Here is a 20,578-nt window from a genome sequence, read left to right as displayed (position 1 = left end):
GAGAGGGGGCTCTTGAAATGTAGTACACATGTATGCAACATGTATCGTGTCGCCGCGACGGTGTATCTCGCTCAATCCATTAAGCCTGAAAAGTGCTTCTATCGGATCGTCTAATCGGGCGCCATTTAATCAATCCGTTAGCGAAAAGTCGCATGGATTTTGGTACCGGGGAGGTAGCGGAAATCGATCGTGCGTGTACGCGCGTTCGGGGGTGCGTTCTCGCATACGCGCGTGCATGCGTGCGTGCGTGCGCGTGTGTGTGTGTGCGTGCGGGAACCCCAAAACTGTTTGATTCTGATGCGTGCATTGTCACCGGCTGCGTCTACACACTCCATGCATTCTCAGAAAACGCACTGTACGCCACCCGATCGATTACCGCTACCTAGGAGACAATACAACCATTTAATTGGCACCACCATCTTTGCGACCGGTTCTGCTGTTGGGGGTATTAAAAAGACAAACGATCGAAGCAAACGTGCATGTGATATGTAGCACATTTCTTTCCAATTCAGCTAGCGGCCGCAGTGGAAACAACATTTTGAATTGAATCCATACAAAAGAGAATTCTGGTTTGGTTTATTACGGTGCGCGTATGATACTGCACCTCTCCGTCCAGAATCTGGTGGCTTGTTGGCTTGGAGTCAGTATCATGACGCCGTGCGACCGGCACTGCCTTGGAATGGGTTCGGATCGGTAGGTTCATGTTTTGGTCGAGTGCATTCCGTGCATTTGTCGCGCCACAGCGGTAGACCCAGCAGCACCAACGTCAAAACAAAAACCTTCCCCGGGTGTGGACTGCTATGCTAAGTTCTTCTTATTATTATTATTATCATTATTGGCGTAATGGCCTACGCGATCATGCCGGTCTTTTCAGGACTTGAGTACCACGTAGCCGGATAGTCACCCCTTGCTACGGCGGACGGTTCATACGCGGTTAGAACCCACGACGGGCATGCAGATGTCCGGAATGATGGCGGTGCCGCGGGACCGCTCCTATCTAGCGTGCAACTTACATACTGCCACACTGTCTCCTGCTCGATGCATACGCTGCAGGCAGGGGGAAGGATGCACCTCAACGATAAAAAAACACGGCCATGAACCAGCGGCGTACCTAACGATAGGCGGACTAGGCGGTCGCCGAAGATCTCTAGTCTGTAGTATGCCGTATGTCTACAAGTGGACAGATTATTAGCGACAAGGGCCCCCGGAAAGATGGTCTTTAGGGCTCCGTGGCTGGAGAACCATTTGCACCTCCCCTCCCCCTACGGTAACTACAATTTTAGGGCCTGTGACCGATGATCGTAGGGGTCCCATGGCCACCCCCCTTCCCGCCGGCAATTTAAGTATACTGTTCAATCTCCCAACAGCTGTGTGCCACTACCCCCTCCTCCCTGTTATCAGTTACCATTGACAGGGGCCTCAATTCGTCTTTCCGCCTTTCATGAACACCTTCCTTTCTATGACCGATGGATCATATCATTTCGGAAAAAACACATTTGGCGACAGTTTTGCACACACACGTACGCTCATACCCTTGCCCAGACGGCTCAGCATATCTGTGTAATCTACAACATACGAAAGCAAAAGCTTAGTGTAACAAAGTTATGTTTAATGTTTAACACGTTCAGATCGATGGCAGGCCCCACTGCCTGCCAGTGAACTTTCCAGCCTGCGTTCTAGGTGCTGGTGGAAAGGAAAGTTGATGAAAATCAGCGGCGGGATGAACATGTTAATGCGAATTAGGATTCAGCGCGTTTCATAGCAAACCAGCGTTAGCTAGCGATTCCTTAGTCATTTTTACATTGCAGCAATTGAACTTATTGCGCTTCTTTTGTTTGATTTGTGAAAATGTAACTTCATCGCCGCAATGTTTGTTAACGGCATTTTTGGCGCCACAACAGCTCGCGAGCATTGTCCACACGCGAGAAAGAGATGGCGCTATGGAGGGAAAAAGCACGGACGACGGCTGACAGCGAATGGCCGTCTGACGCACCAACACATTCAAACCTTCGACAGCGCGCTCAGGCGAGGGATACGAGGCGGAGCCAGGGACGGGTAGCTCGACGAGCTGCTTGACAAATTTGCCGTTCGACGGAAAAAGATGGCATGATGAAATTCTCAGAACTCTATGATTTCTTCCGTCGCTTTGCGCAGCGGGGCATTTTCTCATCCGCTTCTTCTCCCTCCCTCACCCTGCCCTGCCTTACTTGCGCTTCTGCCCGTGCCTTCCGCCGCCAGCTGATTGGCTGTTGCGGTGTATGCGTTGATACTCATATGTGCATTGCGGTTGTGTATTGTTATTGGTGGGTGTTAGCATTTATTAATTTGTGTGTGACCTTTAGACGCTGTGGCAGAAGCTGGATTGGGATTCAAAGTGTTATCGGTGTATTGATGGTTTATTTTATTTCGTGCCGCTGCTGATGAGACCATTCGATGCCCCTGCCAGTTGAGGGTGAAGAAGCCTATTTAAAACAAGCGTAGGAGAACGTCTAACACTAATCTAATATTTTTTTTATTTGAACATGTTTGATGCTTCAACGACCTTCTAAGCATCATGTAGTACAATGTATAGTGGCAATATAATATTTTTTTTAATGTGCCGAAATCTTTCTCGCGTTTTCGGGTCTCGTCACACACACACACACAGCGCGGGGTAAGTGGCCGTTCACTCTATCATGTCGCGATTCCCCACCCCGCCCGGCGCTAGGGATGAGGATGCTACAAGAAAGCTCAACCAACCGTTCTACCGATAAGGTAGCTGTAATCGATCATGCGTGGAGGGTGGGGGGGTGGTCTAGTGGGGGGGGGGGGGAGTGCGTGCTTGTACGACTTCGGGGGTGCGTGCTCGCGAGCGCGCTTTCGTGGGTGCGTGCTGGCGTGCGCGCTTTCATGCTCGCGGGCGCGCGTACATGCGTGTGTGTGTGCGTGCGTGCGTGCTGGCGTGCGCGCGTTCATGCAGGTGTGCGTGTGTGTGTGTGTGTGTGTGTGTGTGTGTGTGTGTGTGTGTGTGTGTGTGTGTGTGTGTGTGTGTGTGTGTGTGTGTGTGTGTGTGTGTGTGTGTTTGCGCGCGCGTATTTGTGTGTGAGTTTGCGCGCGCGTGTTTGTGTGTTTGTGTGTGTGTGTGCGTTTGGAAACCACAAAACTATTTGATTCTGATGCGTACATTTTCATCCGCTGCGGCTACAAAATACCACGCATTTTTGATCTCGCTACCTGAGAGACAACACAACCATTGGCATTGGCATCTTTGCGATCGGCTCTGCTGTTGGGGGTATTAAAAAGACACACGATCTAAGCAAACATGCGTGTGATTTGTTGCACATTTATTTCTAATTCAGCTAGCGGACGCAAGTGGAAACAACATTTTGAATTGAATCCATACAACAGAGGATTCTGGATTTGTTTGTTACGGTGCGCGTATGGTGCTGCACCTGTCCGTCCAGAATCTGGTGGCTTGTTGGTTAGTAGTCGTTATCATGACGCCGATTGCCGGCAGTCCTTCCCCGAGTGTGGACTGCTATGTTAAATTCTTCTTCTCATTATTATTATTATTATTATTATTATTATTATTATTATTATTATTATTATTATTATTATTATTATTATTATTATTGTCATTATGGCCTACGCGATCATACCGGCCTTTTCAGGACTTGAGTACCACGTAGCCGGATAGTCAGCTCTTGCTACGGCGGACGGTTCATACGCGGTTAGAACCCACGCCGGGCATGCAGATGTGAGTAATGAGGTGCCGCGGGATCGCTCCTATCCAGTGGGCAACTTGCATACTGCCACACTGTCTCCTGCACGATGCATACGCTGCAGGCAGGGGGAAGGATGCACTCTACAGTAAAAAAACACCGTCATGAACCAGCGGCGGATCTACCGTTAGGCGGACTAGGCGGTCGAAGAAGATCTCCCGAGAAGGCCCCCCCCCATCCCCCGCCGGTAATATAAGTATACTGTTCTATTTCCCAACAGCTGTGTGCCAGTACCCCCTCCTCCCTGTCATCAGTTACCATTTAGAGGCGCCTCAACTCGTCATTCCGCCTAGGGACCCCGATTCCCCTAATCCGCCACTATCATGCACACCTTCCTTTCTTTGACCGATGGATCATAACATTCCGGAAGAAATTACATTTGGCGACAGTTGTGCACACACACGCACGCTCATACCCTTGCGCAGACGGCACAGCATATCTGTGTAATCTACAACATGCGAAAGCAAAAGCTTTGCAAAAGCAAAAGCAAAAAAAAAGTTATGTTTAATGCTTAACACGTTCATATCGATGGCAGGCCCCAAGGACTGCCAGTGAACTTTCCAGCCTGCGTTCTAGGTGCTGGTGGAACGGAAAGTTGATGAAAATCAGCGCCGGGCTGAATGTGTTAATGCGAATTAGGGTTCTGCGCGTTGCACAGCAAACCCTCAAGCTTTAGCTAGCTTTTCCTTAGTCATTTTTATATTGCAGCAATTGAACTTATTGCGCTTTTTTGGATTGATTTGTAAAAATGCAACTTCATCGCCGCAATGTGTATAAACGGTTTTTTAAGCGCCACAGCAACTCATGAGCATTGACCACACGCGAGAAAGAGATAGCGCTATGGTGGGAAAAAGCACGGATGACGGCTGACAGCGATTGGCCGTCTGACGCACCAACACATTCAAACCATCGACAGCGCGCTCAGGCGAGGGGTACGAGGCGGAGCCAGGGACGGGTAGCTCGACGAGCTGCTTGACAAATTTGCCGTTGGAGGGAAAAAGATGGCATGATGAAATTCTCAGAACTCCATGATTTCTTACGTCGCTTTGCGCAGCGGGTCGTACCTACACAACTCCCTCCCGACAATGGCACTCAAATTCTCTCATTTTCTCATGCCCTCTCTGTCACATTCGTAGCTCGATCTCCCTCTTCTGGGACTTAGCGTTCCGAACGTGCGCTTTTGCAACGGTCATTTCGTACCGCTTCGATCTCATCACCTTCTCTCCTCTCCGACCCCCCTTTTTGATCCCCGCTTTGGGGCTTGCAATTTTTTGACATGTCAAGTGAATGTGTGATGGTGAACAAAAAATTGTGTAAACAATTGTCAAATTGTGCAGCGTCGTGTAGTGATTTTGTGTGCAGTGCTTTTTTTCGCATTTTCAGCATTATCTCTAACGTTCTGTCTTTAAATTTGAGCAATTTATATAACCTCCAACTTTCATCATGTCTTCGAGCCAGGATACAAATATTTCGCGAAAACGCAAGCGTTATTTGGAGAAGTACGAGCGCCAAACGGAGGCAGAATGGACACAACCCAAACCTTATACATCGACCGAAATTATTCCATTGCCATCTACCTCAAATGGTAAGTTAATTAAACGAATATAGTATTTGTTATGTATTTTAGGTTGTGCTTAATGCTACGATACAACTTGAAGGCCACACACTGCCGTTTGAATCGGCGTTAGGAAGAGCAGTTTGTTAGTGTACAAGCTTCTAGCGTAAGCATGTCATTGGCGTGCTTATGTTATGAAATATTCATATTTGGAGCATGGGAGGAATATTTTTGTGGAAACATGAAATTAAATTGTGTGAGCGGAGGAAATCAGTCCGCGATGTCGCGTGGTATTTGTTTTAGTAAGCCAATCAATTGGTTTAGCGTCAATGTTCTCTGGCTGGCTGTAGAAGATAAACTTTTCATGAAGGAGCATTGATGTAGTCATACGCGTAGTCATACATTAAGAGGCACCGGCAAACGAAACAAAAACACACTTCTCGACGCACTTCTCAAGACCATTCTAAAAGCATTAGGAACGGCAAGCGCTTAGTGAGACCTGTGGCCGGAGTTGATCTGTCTGGTCGCGGATTGGAAGGAATAGCTTTTCATCGTCCGCGTATAGAGAAGCATCTCCTTTAAACACGATCATATATGGCAAGATTGGAATGGAACCAAGCCAACAGCTGCCCGGATAGTCCGTCACGTAAAGCTTGTTAAGCAGCAAGTAAAGCTAAAGCTTGTTAAGCAGCAAGACTTACGTAACGATGTTAAAAGCAGCTTTGATACACCGCGTCGATCTGGTCCTGTGGCAGAGGCAGACATACTCAACCAGATTGGCGGTGGTTGAACGTTTCCACCGCATGAGAAGTAGCCCATACAATAGCAGCGCGAAACCCTTAGCGCAACCGCAGCATGCCTCGGTAATTACGAGCACTAAATGTATCCCGCAGCACTTCAGCGTAGTGTAGCGGGCGGGAATTATTTCGAGCACAGGAACTTCGAAGGAAAGTGAGCTCTGAAATTTAAGCGAAGTATAGCCACGATCGAACTCTCGATCGCGCTTTTATTATGTGCTAATTATTTGTGACACGGACGAGGGGATGTGGCTGGTTCTGGTTCGGGTTGTCCCATGAGGTGTACATCGTCGTCAGCAAATTGGGTTGGTGGGGGTTCGAAGCTCGGGCGGATCATTCGGCGGGGAAGGCATCAAGTGACCGATCGTTCCACTGTCGGTGCTGTTCTGTCAGTTCGGTCATTGGTGGTCGGCCTGGTTTTAGGAGTGCGTTGAACCCCACGCTATGAGGTAACTATGTTGACCGTGTATAGTTGGCTGCGGGTTCCAGGTTCGCCTTTGGATAGCACGCGAAGCACGTGTCGTCGGTCGTATTATGTCTTTGGAAGCGACAAGAAACAAAAAGGGTCGCTTCAGTAGTAATAAGCCAAATCCCATCCGTTCCTGGGGCACCGAAAGGATTGAATTTTACAAATTGTAGATGGACTGTTACTGCTAAGTCCATTGCATCTGATAGAGCTGGAAAATCTAACGATTTTTGGCTAGCACCAGCAAAGTGTGAGATGTACGGTGTAGTGAACGGTGAAGTCAAGGCAGGTTGTTTGTTACTTCAAATTTTTATTTTTTCCTGATTCTCTTCCTGTCCGTTTTCCTAAGCCCCTCGAAGGGTCTAGAGAGAAAAATTGTTCGAGCCCGTTGGATCGTATCCTTTTGACTCCTTAAAAAATTGACTAGCGGGAGGCCGCATTTGCATGTGTAGCTATCATTTCCTCTTCTACGGACAAACCGCCGTACACGATATGGGAAGGGATATCCAACTAAGGATGCCCAGACTCCCCGCTGTCAGTGTCTGCTCCGTCAATCTCTTCCGCTTTTCCTGACGGTTCTGGCGATGCCGTTGCCGAAGTCTCGCCATCCTTGCGCGTATAGTCTCACCGCTGTCCGCGGTGATGATGACGGCGACGGTGGCCGTTTGCTACGCCGTACTTCCGTGTAGAGCCCTTTTCGCATCATGCCGGGCCCGCCGGACAGCGTCTGGGTCGGACCGATTGTCGGATTTCTCCAACTTAGCTTAGGTGCGCGTTCTTGATGCCAGCAGCGTTGGAGTTATGAAGTGATGCACTTGGCGGCTTCGCCACGTGCCAAACAAGTACAGCATATGCATTGTCGAGTAAGCGATCGGCACGAGCAGACTGCCTCGTATCTAGCGAAATGAATTTGGGCTACGTTTGCCCATTTATTTGCTATGTTAGTTGATATACCCGCTGTTTGGCCACTCACTGTTTGGGGGCTGTATTTGGGATAAGATGGATAGTAAACAATTTTTTTTGTATTGGTGAGAATTATTTATAGAAGAACATGCTGAGCATAGTTCATCTCAAATACCTTAGGGTATGCTTTTTTTATTCAGCAGGAATGGTTGAAAAAGGCCGTATTGCCCGCAATACCATAATAACTTTATTTGTTCTTCGTGTTAATCATCAAGTTCGTTAAAGGTAAAAGATGGGTAAATCAGCTATAGGTTCAATAGAGTCAGTTTTTTTTGTTAAGTATGTTGGTGATGTTTTCTTTTACTACTGAAAAAGGGGGAATTATAATAGTTGTTCTTAAATATTTCCAGGACTGTAAAAATCACACAAAACTAATTACGTTGTGTTTTTGTCTTGCCTTTTCAGGTGAAAACAATGTATATAGTAGCAGTACTTCTGGTGATGGTTTCAACTTGCCTAACATCTATCCAACTAACAACGATTTACTTGAAGGTGACGGTGAGTTAGATAGTACTAACCCTTTTCCAGCTATTTTTTCAGATTCAGATAGTGATCACGAGGATACCGATCGCGGCAGTGATGATGAAGATATCACAGCGTGTTGGGAGGAAGCCTGGGCCTTCATGGGTAAATTATCACCCATTGAAGGCCTGAGAACATGGGCTATTGTTAAAAACGTGCCGCGAACGACGCTCAATTTACTTTTGGCGGTCTTGCGGAATTTGTATCATTTAGACGTTCCAAAAGATGCGCGGACATTCCTCAAAACCCCCACCGAGGTCGGTTTGGAAGTACAAACGATCTCGGGCGGTGAATTTTGGTACCAGGGGATTGAGACGGTCCTACGCAACTATTTTAGGTAAGTGCTTATAAATTTTTATTTATTGGGTTGCATAGTGTTCCTAATTTATTTTTTTCCTTTCTTACAGAAATACCATTCCCGAACACGACACTTTAAAAATACAAATGTCGATCGACGGGCTTCCCCTATTTAAGAGTTCCACTAAGCAATTGTGGCCAATTCTAATATGGGTGGAAAGTTTGCCTGAGGCTCCGGTAATGCTTGTCGGGCTTTTTTGCGGACAAACTAAACCGGGGCTGGTGGAAGAGTTCTTAGGCCCACTAGTGGAGGACTTTAATAGACTCCAAGAAACAGGCTTGCGGTGCGGCGACAAAGTGGTACGCTTATTACCAAGTGCTTTTGTCGCCGATTCTCCAGCGCGGGCATTTGCTAAAGGTATGCAAAGCACTATTGTTATGAAAATTAAGAATATTTTTTTATTTAATGTTTTGTTTCTTTCCAGGTACAGTTTACTTTAATGCAGCGCATGGGTGCTTAAAGTGTACCTGTGTAGGGGTACACCTCAACTCGGAGCACAAAATGATTTTTGAATCCGTGGACGCCGAACTGCGTACGGACGTCGGCTTTAAACAACGAGTAGACAAAGACCACCACAAACCATGGCGATCACCATTAGAAAAGCTCAAAAATTTTAATATGATCGACGGTGTTCCCTACGAAGGTCTCCATCAGTTTGATCGCGGGGTGACCCTAAAGCTTGTTCTAGGGTTATACGAGGGAATTTTTGAAAATTTTGAAAAGTGGTCACCCCGACAAAAGGAAGCCGTGAATACTTTTTTGATAAAGACACGGCTTCCTTCGGAAGTGAATCGCCCTATGCGATCCTTCCGCTATCGCCATTTTTGGAAGGCCACCGAATTTCGGTCCTTCCTTCTTCATATTAGTATTGCGGTCTTGAAGGATTTTATGTCTTTTGATGCATTCAATCACTTCTTGTGCTACTTTTGCAGTGTGACGATTTTTAATTCAACGGCACACAAGCATCTTTGGCCTCTTGCGGAAAAGTTCTTATACTACTTTGTAAAGAACTTTCCGCAGTATTATGGTCGAGCCCATATGACCAGCAACGTCCACAATCTCCTGCACGTGTCAGGAGACGTTTACATGTTTGGAGCGGTTCCTGAATATTCCGCATATCGTTATGAGAATTATCTTCAAATTGTACGCCGATATGTGAGATCGGGCACGCATGTAGTAACACAGGTAGCCGGCCGTATGCAAGAAATTGCATCAGTGCAAGTGGCTACCAATCGTGTTACTCAAACATACCCCCGATTGAAGGGCAATGGTGCCGGTATACACGTAACCGCCGATTTTGTCCTACTGCCAAACTTTAAGGATCAATGGTTTTTAACCACCGAAAATGGCATTATAAAATTTTTAGAAGCGAAGAGGATTTCTTCGCTGTTGTACACCGTAATTGGAATCCAGTATGAAACCTGGACGGAGCAGTTTAGTGCGTCGGTAGACGGTGAACAGTTATCGTCTACCGACCTACATATCTATAAGATAGATGAAAATGGTCCGTCCAGGTCGGTGGAAATACCACATTATGCGATCAAGTGCAAATTTGTTGCACTTCGCCTACCCTCTACTTCCTTCAAACATCCTGATCCGCAACTATCTTCCAGTCTAATCTCCTTAACTCCCCTTCTCCATACTTTTCAATAAACTAACTATATCAACTAACATATTTCATGTAACCCGTCACTAACTGTCCCCTTTTCTGATTAACATTTTTATTAATTTATTATTGCTTATATTTTAAGTTCTATTCCTTTTCTAAGTTATATGATCGCATACGATGTGTTTCCATCACTATACTGGATCTTTGTTGCCCGATTTAACGTGGGCCGACCACTTTGACCGCTTTGTGCATTATAAAGCTCACAATGGTCATTTGTTAAGGTTTTTTTTAATAACATGGTTAGGCTAGATTAGTATATTAACACGGTTAGGTTAAGTAGTATATTAGATAGTATTAGAATAGCAGATTTGTTATGGGGAGACAATGACCATTGTTGGTACATAGCTTTATGTTTGCCATGCGGGGCCCCATGCACTGTAATGCCCGCGTTTCCGCAAGTCTTGTACTAGTGAGCCGTTGAGATCTCTAATTAAGAGCTACTGTGTCCTCGTGATCATGGAAGCAGGGGTTTTATGGTAGGATATGGGTGATGGTTGTTTTAATTCTTTAATTGTTTAATTTTTTTGTCTCTTTGGATTCTACCCATTTTGACTAACAAACTAATACACTAACATGCTCTGCAAAGGGATGGGATCCGAAGCCCCTTTGAGGGATAATAGAGGCTCTCCCATTCAACTCCTATTCCGACACGTCCTTGTCGTGCAGAGTGTTAACATGTGCCAGCCAAGCTACGATACACGGACTAGTTTGCAACTACTCGGGCGGAAGGTGGCACATGGCAAATCGGAAAGGGGATTGTAAAGGAAAGTAATTGGGATGTTTCAATGCCTGGCGGGATAAAATAAATTAACACAGGGATACATTAACATTATACAAAGTGCAAGAGACATTTTATTTATAGGAAAGCGAATTATTATTGAACAGTTTAAATATGCTCGTGGGGTTCATTTTTATGTTCCAGGAAACTTTTTTGACATGAAGTATAACGACAGTAGAGGAAGGATGGATCGATAACTAGTACTGTAAGTTAATGTTTATAATTAAAGTCAAAGGACTTGCGTAGAACAAATTGATGTGACGAACAAATTGAAGTTTGAAATATTACTTAATTCTTAACATTTAAGAAATCGCACGGCAAATGTTTGTGTTTAATTTAGATTATTTTTTATTCTACTTTTTTAGGTAATCAGGCATCAACTTTACCGCGAAGACTGACTTTACTCTGGCGGGGAAAATTTATAGTTCCTTCTCTCATGCCCGGTGGACACCCGGATGCTTTTACCGTGGATTAAGGATATCTACCAGGTGAGTTAATCTTGTGTTTCAACTGACTGATATTTAACCCGGTTTGTCACCTTTCTTCCAGTAGACTATTTGCATCAAATCGAACGGTGGTCCGTTCTCTGAATGCCGGTCACTTTGTGAATATGGTACACAACGGCATCGAGTACGGTGATATGCAGCTGATATGCGAAGCGTGCCACCTGTTGCTGATCGATTTAAAATTTGCCATGCCAAAAGAGAATAATCTCCATGTGCAGCAGGAGGATCACGACGAATGACCTTGCCTGCTTGTGCTTAATCTTTAAGCAGATGCATGAACATAAACCGCTTAAACATACACTACTTCAGGCAAGTACACTTTAGGGACCTCTATTCCAAACACGCTCTAATGCTAGTATGTTCATTATATTTTCAGCCTACAGATATAGATTGTCGGGCCACTTTAAGCCACACGTCTAAGCCATTAGACCAAAGTAATCAACTGACAAACTGCGTTGTTAGATTGGAAGCAATTCAGGATACTTATGCAGAAGCAAGTAGTGTTCTGTTTGGTTATAGTTGTACATACTAACACTGCTAATAAGGGTAGTAAGAATGAATGTCATTATGCGTAACTTAAAGAAACTGTTTTATACTATATGGAGGTATGATGCATCCTAACTAAGCATAGTAAATAACAAATGAATTGGTTTTTTTAGGGTTCATCACTTCAAACACTTGCTATAGCCATTAATACTTAAGGAGGGTTAACATATTTTAACGAAAGTAGCTATTAATTCTAGTTTTGAAATTGATTTGATAGTAAGTAATCATTCCTACCCATATTTTATTTTAATCGTGAAACATAACGACGCAACTAAATTGATTATGTACTGATCATGGTGGTCACAAAATTATTATAAATCAAAAATTAAAAAAAAAATTAAAAATTGGGTTGAAAGTAAGTGCAAAATAACATAAATAATAGCTGTTATATATACGGTTCAATAGCAACTTTTATTGGAATTAGTTCATATTCGGAAGTTTAGTTCATGTCTACAAAAAGTTTTTTAAACGCCTAATCTATACATTTGAACAGTAATCAAAAACTAAAACTAATGCTTATATATTTACAAAACCTTACAAACTACTCTTTACATTCTTTTTTTTGCGTGTGTATTCGCCCCGGCTCACACTTTTTATAGCGCCTGTTTTTTTGGCCCCTGTTTTAGCGTTGCTGAACTTAGAGACGAAAAATTTTTCAACGCCTTTGTCTCCCACATCAATATTTCCTACTGCACCTATTGTACGGAATAATTTTAGTACATGCTTATGTTTTCTAAACTCTATTTTTCGACCATTTCGGCCTCTTCCGCTCCATCAGCACTCCATAAGAAAAACCCTGTTGAACATAAGATACAATGCATCATGCATTCTTCTTTTCCCTTGTACAGCTGTAATCTGTTTACTAAGCCATTCCTTCATTTTAACAAATTGTTCCTCCAAATTAAGGCTTTTATCGAACTCTTCCAGGGCTGATTCTGATGCAATCAATGCAAACACAAATTCAGTTTCCTGTTCAACCGGAACACTATGGTCATCATTAGAATTCGGAGAAGGTTGTGTTAAAAGCTGTTGTTGCTGCACAAGTACCTCGTCCAATTTTAGATGGACGTCAGAAATCATATTGGTGAGCGTATGTAGCTGTCTGTTATTTTCTATAGCAATGCTTTCAGCAAAACTTCCATTACCGGCATTAGATTTTTCCATCAAGACCTACAATGACGATGAAGGAAGTATCAATTTTGTAGTTTGTTTTGTTTACAACTATAATGATGCTCTTAAAATATACTTACAGATTAGCAGCACTAGCAAACAGTAAAAAAAATAACTTTACACGAATACACGAAGTCGGTATCACAAGACGCCTACAATAATGGAAAAGTTAGTAAAAGGAGTGATATGTTGATATTTTTCACAAATAATTATTAGTTTTATACTTACAGATTATTAGCAGAGCTCGACTATGCCTTCCTCCAGACAAGTGTAGCGTTTAAAATCGAAAAAATCGGAAGCTTCGACGTACACACTACATGGGCATAACACGCAGTTTTTATACAATAAAAAGTAAACAAAGCAGTTGCGTTTGATTTTTTTCATTTTGACAGCGGGTGTGGTGATGGATTGAGCGATTTGGAACAATCATTCTCCGGACGGGATTCGATCCGATCCGTGACGTCACTGAGTGCCGGTTCATTTTATGCTTATTCTCTGAGTTCTGGTTATACCAAGCAGCAGAGAATAAGCAAAGAATAAGCATAAGCGGTTTCCATACAAACTCTCTCTGAGATTGTTGAAAGGGCTGAATTCATCGAACGTGTTCGAACTGGTGTTCGATCTGTGTTCTGTTGGTATTGAAATTATACCTATACAATTCATTAGATCGAGCCCGTTCAAACGGATTAGTCATTGTTCGCGAATGAACTGAACTTAATTGATTGCGCTCATCATGTTGATCCATATTTAAGTAGTTTTTTTTTTAATAGAATCCTTAAGTGTGTATAAGGCATGGGGTACAATATATGCAGGAGACATTTTTGCTCGTATTAGTTTTTTACATGCTTTACATGTTTTACAGTTTTTGGTCGGTTTTGCGATGGATTGTGTTGACCAGACAGCCGAGTGTTTAATGTTTTTAAATAATTGGTTTCAACCGCAGAATGAGTACTTCTTTGGCTACAGTATGCGTCTATGGTGGGTAAATGAAAAAGATAACGAGCGTTCTTTGTGAATAAAAACCTCATGAAGCAAAGAACGAAAGAATCGTCGTTCGCGTTCGGTTCTTTTTGGTGAGCGAACTAGTTCGTTCGCGTTCGGTGAAAAGAATCGTTTTGCCCATGCCTAGTATGGAGGCATGGTCCATTCGGGGCTTGAACCCATGACGGACATGTTGTCTATTTGGAATAAGATAACCCATTAATACACATTCATAAATACACAAATGCATACTAGACAAACCTCAATTTAATTGGAAAACAAAAAAATCTTAGTCTACTACAATTGTTAATTTGACAATGAAACACTGCAATCGAGCAGATATCGTCTTTTTTAACCGTCCTTTATTTTCACGACTTCCATTGGCGATCGCACCCATTAATTCAATAATTAAATTACTCACCTGTTCTGTTAATAAACCATTGGGGCAGTCCTTTAAAAATCCTTTATGCCATTGTCGAATTTCTTTTTCTGTAACTGTAGACAAAAAATAGAATTTTAATTATATGCCTAGCACTTCTAGAAAATTGATGAGTATGCAAGAGTTGAATAACTTACAGCGCTTATATATACACTGAGACTGTTGCTGATACATATATGTGAGAGAACTGACAACCAATCTATCATGCCAGTGCATAGTAGGCAGTTAAGATATAAGCTTTTCAAGGATTGTATAGACATATTCAGCGAGTTACCGTTCCCGACAACCGACATAGAGCGACAACGTCTCGTGCGACAAAAAAGTAGCTCAAATTTCACTCTGCGTGGATTAAAGCAGCTCATTTGAACCAGCTAACCTATATTTTTATTGTACACAAACATCAAATTTTTTTTTAATTGAGTACAAATTTGTTTTTATGAATTTGGAATGAGTCTGGCTCGTTCAAAAAATAGGATGATTCGTTTATTTTGGATGAACCAGAAATGTCGCGTGAGACAAGTATCTCTGTTTGCAAAATTGAGCTTTTTTTTTGCAAATTATACAGAATTGTTCGGAAGTAGGCGTTGACGTGTATGGCGATTCTGTAGTGTTGTCATATGTTTAGTTTACACCCTGTGCCACAATGTTTAGTTTTTCATTCTTATTTTTTTTAGTATCAAATTATCATTCCCCAAGCATTTTAATACATAAATTAGTTAAAAATAGCATTTTTTTTCGAAGCCCGTTTGTTTACTACTGAAGATTTATCCAAGCTGCAGTCCAAGGGGTACGAAAGATTACCAAAGGGTAGGATGATAGCTCTACAGTATAGCCGAACATGTCAACGCCTACTTCCGAACAATTTTAAATCTGGCTTAAAGAGTCTAGTCTAGACCAAAACTACAACTCCCTAAACATGTCGATAAAATCCTCGAAACCCCTATAAAATGCTGGGATAAAACTTTGTGCATGAAATATGAACCCAAGCGATTCAAAACGCGGAAAAGTAGCGAAAAGAGTAGCTCGTGAAGTAGCTTCTACTTCCCGTGCTACTTTGGTTGCTTAGAGTCAGAAAAATGTAAAACATATGGGTTCCAGGAAAGATCAAAAAATTAGTACTCGAGTGAACACACACACGCAACGACTCACGCTTACGTTGTTCTACGCCCCCCCCCCCCCCCCCTTCTTTGAATTCTCTATACTCCTCTCTTGTCTCTCCCACCTACCTTACTATCCCACACAGATCTATTGTTAGATCAACACTGTGTTGTCGATTTGATCAAAAAAACTTTTTCTTCGCCATCAAATTTGTTACTTGGTGTGTCGGTGATCCGATTGTATCATCGCGACTTTGATCAGAGCGTGCGGTTAAAACGACCTTTTGTATTGTGTTGTACGTAGCCTGTGCGGGAAAATTTAAAGAGTGCGCGACGAGTGTATGTGAGTGTGTGGGGGTGGGGGAGATAGATACAGAAAAAAATTTCGCTGCACATAAACACATACATTCTCACTATGCTAGTTGAGCTGCGAAAACATAACATGGAGGGAATATACTCGAGCGTTCACGCATGAGAGCAAGCGAGCGTGGTGTAGAGCAGGGGTCTCCAAACTTTTCAGTTCGCGGGCCGAATTGGTTCACAATCAACCTTGTTGAGGGCCATTTTGAAGCTACCCTTAGAATGCGTGGAAGTTCAAATTCTCGTTTTAATAAGAAAATACTATTGAAATATATAAAATTTCTGCAGCTTTCTTTTATTAAATCTTGGTTTTCATCTTTATGAAGTAAAAAAAAAACGATTATGTGGACTCTTCGATGAAGGGACCCCGTCGGTAAGGAGGCCCCGTCAATAAGGGGCCCCGTGCATTTGGTGTCTTGGTGTGGATGGTCGGTGCACGAGCTCACCAAAAAAACGCGGAGACATTTGCTGCTAAAATCCAATCCACAGAACACTGAACAGAACGCTGCGTTTAACCTCAAAGAAAACCCGTTACAACAGCCACAAACACACATCATACACAGACAAAAATGTAAAGGCCCCTACACAAAATTTCAATACACCGGCTCGTAGCCGGAGAAATTAGCAGGAAAAATTTACACCAAGCTCGCGTTGCTTTAAAAAGCCTAGGAAGGTCGTTTGGTCAACGGTGCTTCAGTGGGGTGAGGTTTCATTCGAGAAATGGTTAAATCGATGTTATTTTGTGCACTCTTGGCTGGGATGAACCGTCCTGTTCTTGTATACGGGGCCCCTGCTACCGCTTTGCGATTGTGTGCCAAAAGCAGACAGCTGTTTCACACGAAAAATGGTATTCACGTTCCTGGCCTGGGATAGTGGATTGTGTGTGTCTTTTAACACTTTGACCGCCAGCCTGACGTCACAGTTTTTGAGTGAGCACGTAGCGCATGGCAAGAGAGCGATGAGAGCGACAGTTTCTCGTGCGATTGTTATCACTCTTTTGTTTCATTGCGATAAGCGGCGTAGCACATGTCGTTCTCGTTCTCTCTTTCCTGAAATTTTTTTAGCTGAAGTTTCAGTAATCCTTTCAGTAAAAAGAATGTTTACTGAATCATTCAGTAATGTCCGGTGCTCAACAAAATGACAGCTCGTTTACTGAAATCCCAGTAAAGCCATTCTCATATTACTGATTTTTCAGTAGTTGGTAGCGATTAAAAAATGACGAAATACTTCTTTTAAATTGAGTTTTTATTGATGCGCAGATATTGCTAGTCGCTCAGTTCATATTAATGCATGTTTCGTGTTGTTTTATACAGTTTTTATACTGAATTTCACCGCCGCAAGTGTAGATGGTTCAGTAAGCGCTCACAGACACCACGCAATTTCAGCAAGCACAGTGGATTGTAGCAAACATTTTACACACCAACACGACTGCCAATTCTTTTAAATTAATCCCGTAAGCCGAAATATCACCTGAAATTTCACCAGGGTGCCTGTAAGCGCCTACAAAACCAACTTTTTGCATATCACGAGCAAGTAGGTACCGCATTGTTTTGTTTTGATGTTCTAACTGACAGGTCGATTTGACAGAATGAATTGCTGCATTTTCAGTAATTTGTTTTACTGATATCCAGTGAAACGACTAATTTAACAGTTATTTTACTGATTTTCAGTAAAATGTGTATTACTGAAATGCATTCAGTAAATTGTTTTGCTGAAAGTCAGTAAAAACATGACATTCATACTGAAAATCAGTAAAATATTCTATTACTGAACCGTTTCAGTAAAAAACTTTACTGAAGCAGGATGAGAAAATTTGCTGTGTACATCATTCGTTCTCAAGAGAATCACTGAGCGTCAGATGCAAAGCTGAACGGTGAGCAAAACCGTCATGCGAATTTATATGACACGGCGCTTAAAGTGTTAATGCAAAAACTAAAATTTTCATTCTTGGCTCTAATCGAACACATCAAGTTTGTAACCGAAGAGAAGGGGAAATGGGAAAGGTTTCAGTTAGAAGGAAAGGGGGAATGGTATAAAAATACTCAAGGAACTTATGGACCATGTTCATTTATACATGGTTTTTATCGACTATTTCAATTTTTGCGAATACAACAAGACCAAAAACCGTTACAGCTGCATCTACATACAGCCATACACAGCCATAATACGAAGAACAATCTCCATTGCCTCGGCCATTTGGGGCCCCGTTGATGATTCCGTCGATTGAGGGGCCCTTTCCATTTGGTGTTGTCAACCCAATATACCCCCATTTCCCCCCCCCCCCTTCCCGGGGTGTATTTATTTATTTATTTATTTATTTATTTATTTTTATTTTATTAATTGCTCGGCCACGTTGGGTTACAGCAATAGTGCTTACTGACTATAGTATACAATTATTCACGAAGGAGTAGGAAGGAGTTTATGGTACGGAAAAGGAGCGAAGACGGGATCGGTAGACAGGATAGGAGAGGACAGCAGGAAGGGAAGGCGGAAGTGATTACATTAGTAAACGCTGCTACAGCTTGATATATGTCATCATCAGTAAAGCACCAATCGGTACCGGCTAAAATATGATGAAGCTTTTGGTAGTCCAGTTTCCTAAAATTGAACATACGAGCCGTAGGTATTCGTTGAGAGGATGCAGGGCGAGAGTGCGTAAGGAGCACACTTGTCTCATGAGCAGGATGATGATTGTCTAGCGCGACGAGTGGAACAGGTGAAGCTATGACGGGGGAGCAGCGCTCCAAGAAGGCATAGCATTGGCAGCATTGGCAAATAGAAGGTCCAATTGACTTCCGCGTATATTTTATATGCCAGATAATTGCGGCAAACCGTTTACCGACATTCCATCAAGCAGAGAAACATTTTCACGAGATACACCAGTAGGAATGAAGTGATTAACGCACGATGCAAACACATCCATATCAAGCTCAGATAGACAGAGAGGCGTAACTCGTCTAGTTTTGTGCGCAATCCTCATACTTTTTGATAGTAGATGTTTAGTTGATCGATCGAAGGGATGAGAGAGCGAGATGCGCCGGGAGTGCTCTTGCTGCAAGTTATTAACGGCGAAAGAGAGTCGGACGGATTATGTGTATTAGATGCAGGGTTAGCTTCCATCAATTCGGGTAAAGTCGGTAGTTCATGAGAATCTTCAGCCGGATCAGCCGGTTTACGCTTGCTGAAAGTACTGCGTATAAGGCAAGCTCATAGGGCCATGATCTGGCGAAATAGTGAAATCAGCGTTTCGCAGTTGTGTCGTGTGGTTGATAGAAGGTGTCGAGGAAGGATGATCCGATTCACGATTAATAGGCGCAGAAGGTGCAAGGGATGCTACAGTAGTGGGTCGCCAAACATTGACGGAGCGGGGATTTAGGTCGATGAACTCCTTAAAAGAGATCCCGCGAGGCCAGGTTGAAGCAGTCAAAGCAATAGCCCGGTGCGAATCCGGTACACCAATTTTAAAAGATACGTAGGAGAGCGTAGAAAGCCCGGTCGCGTCGTACAAGGCTATATACCAAGATGTCGTCTGTCCCTATGTTAGAACAGGCCATTTCGCGGATCGCTTCAATCGGAGTATCAGGAGCAATACGGGAGATAAAGACCCAAGTACGGGGTGGGCGTTCAGGAACGGTCGTAATATTATTGCAGGACAACCCTGTGCCCGATGAAAGCATAGCGCGTGTAACGGTATTGGTAGGCGATGGGTCGGGAGAGCGATCCAACAATCGACGTTTAGAAGGATTCTCACCAACAGCTTGATGGGTGAACTTAGAGGCCGCAACTGGAATCGTGGTCGTTGAGTGCGTTGCAGGAATCGCAGAATGGTGAGCACTCGATGTAGTAGTATGCGTGGCAAGATGAGAGTTGAGCTTGTTCATTAGGGAGTTGAAGGAAGTGAGAAGCTCACGGTGCATGAGATCAAGCTCCTTGATGCCATGCTTAACTTCATCAAGCGTTTTGAGTAGTGGAGCCTGTGAGTAGTTGCGTTCCATTGAGTGAGAAGCAGTAGGTGAGTCGATGAAATCTTTCACGGAACGAATTGACGATGCTGATTCCTGTTTCATCAAAGCTATCTCGTTTCTAAAACAATCCAGTGAAGAGGAAAGTTCAAGTCGCAAGCCAGCTGATGCCGCCTGCACAGAACGTGAGGAATCGCGGAAATCGGACTGCAACAATTTCAACAGGTAGGCAGCGTCACGAGAAAGGCCGTACGAGAAGCGTAAAGTGTCAACGGCCCGCAAACGCTGAGCACAATCCGCGCAAGCCCAGAATAAATTTTGTGACTTCTTAAATTCAGGCAGGAGCGGGGTTGAAAGTCCAATGCACTTATCGTGGTAATAGTGTTCACAAAGACCGAAGCACGGAATTGGATCGTTGCTAATAGCACCTTCACATTTCTTACAGATCACAGACGCCATCGCAAAATAGACCAAAGTTCGACTGAACAGTGAGTGATCACAACAACCGCAGGCGGATTGTAATGTTTATATGTTGAACCGTACAATTCACAGGTGCCGCACAAATTTGTGATACGTGAACGCGCGAGTGTAAATTAACCGAACTAAAACAATTCAAGCCTTAATCAACAAGAAAATCGCGGTAAAAAA

At 43.4% G+C, this 20,578-nt stretch overlaps 3 protein-coding genes across 11 annotated transcripts in view; 2 read left to right on the top strand and 1 right to left on the bottom strand.

Moving 5' to 3' along the window:
- Window positions 1–20,578, bottom strand: part of LOC11175752 (frequenin-2) — a 152,816-nt gene that overhangs the window by 81,551 nt on the left and 50,687 nt on the right. For all 8 annotated transcript variants that reach the window (XM_061641175.1, XM_061641192.1, XM_061641206.1 and 5 more), the window contains one exon: window positions 14,494–14,567. In XM_061641175.1, coding sequence (XP_061497159.1) covers window positions 14,494–14,567 — 74 coding nt within the window. The remainder of the gene's footprint in view (window positions 1–14,493; window positions 14,568–20,578) is intronic.
- Window positions 4,842–13,591, top strand: LOC133391066 (uncharacterized). 2 transcript variants are annotated; one of them, XR_009764542.1, is made up of 5 exons: window positions 5,335–5,346; window positions 7,948–8,040; window positions 11,235–11,357; window positions 11,422–13,259; window positions 13,322–13,591. XR_009764542.1 is itself a non-coding variant. In XM_061641162.1 (3 exons), the coding sequence occupies exons 1-3, from the start codon at window positions 5,205–5,207 to the stop codon at window positions 8,860–8,862; spliced, it is 987 nt and encodes a 328-aa protein (XP_061497146.1). In that variant the 5' UTR covers window positions 4,842–5,204. The 2 variants fall into 2 exon arrangements, 1 of the variants encoding a protein (XP_061497146.1); XM_061641162.1 differs by lacking the exons at window positions 11,235–11,357; window positions 11,422–13,259; window positions 13,322–13,591 and adding an exon at window positions 8,472–8,862 and having other exon boundaries at window positions 4,842–5,346; window positions 7,948–8,401.
- LOC133391065 (uncharacterized) lies at window positions 8,828–10,098 on the top strand. The gene has a single exon (XM_061641152.1). The coding sequence runs from the start codon at window positions 8,828–8,830 to the stop codon at window positions 10,073–10,075; it is 1,248 nt and encodes a 415-aa protein (XP_061497136.1). The 3' UTR covers window positions 10,076–10,098.

This window comes from Anopheles gambiae, chromosome X (assembly GCF_943734735.2).
Source record: "Anopheles gambiae chromosome X, idAnoGambNW_F1_1, whole genome shotgun sequence".
Lineage (NCBI taxonomy): Eukaryota > Metazoa > Arthropoda > Insecta > Diptera > Culicidae > Anopheles > Anopheles gambiae.
The sequence above is the reverse complement of the archived record's forward strand: the minus strand, read 5'-3'. Positions and strand labels throughout refer to the sequence as shown.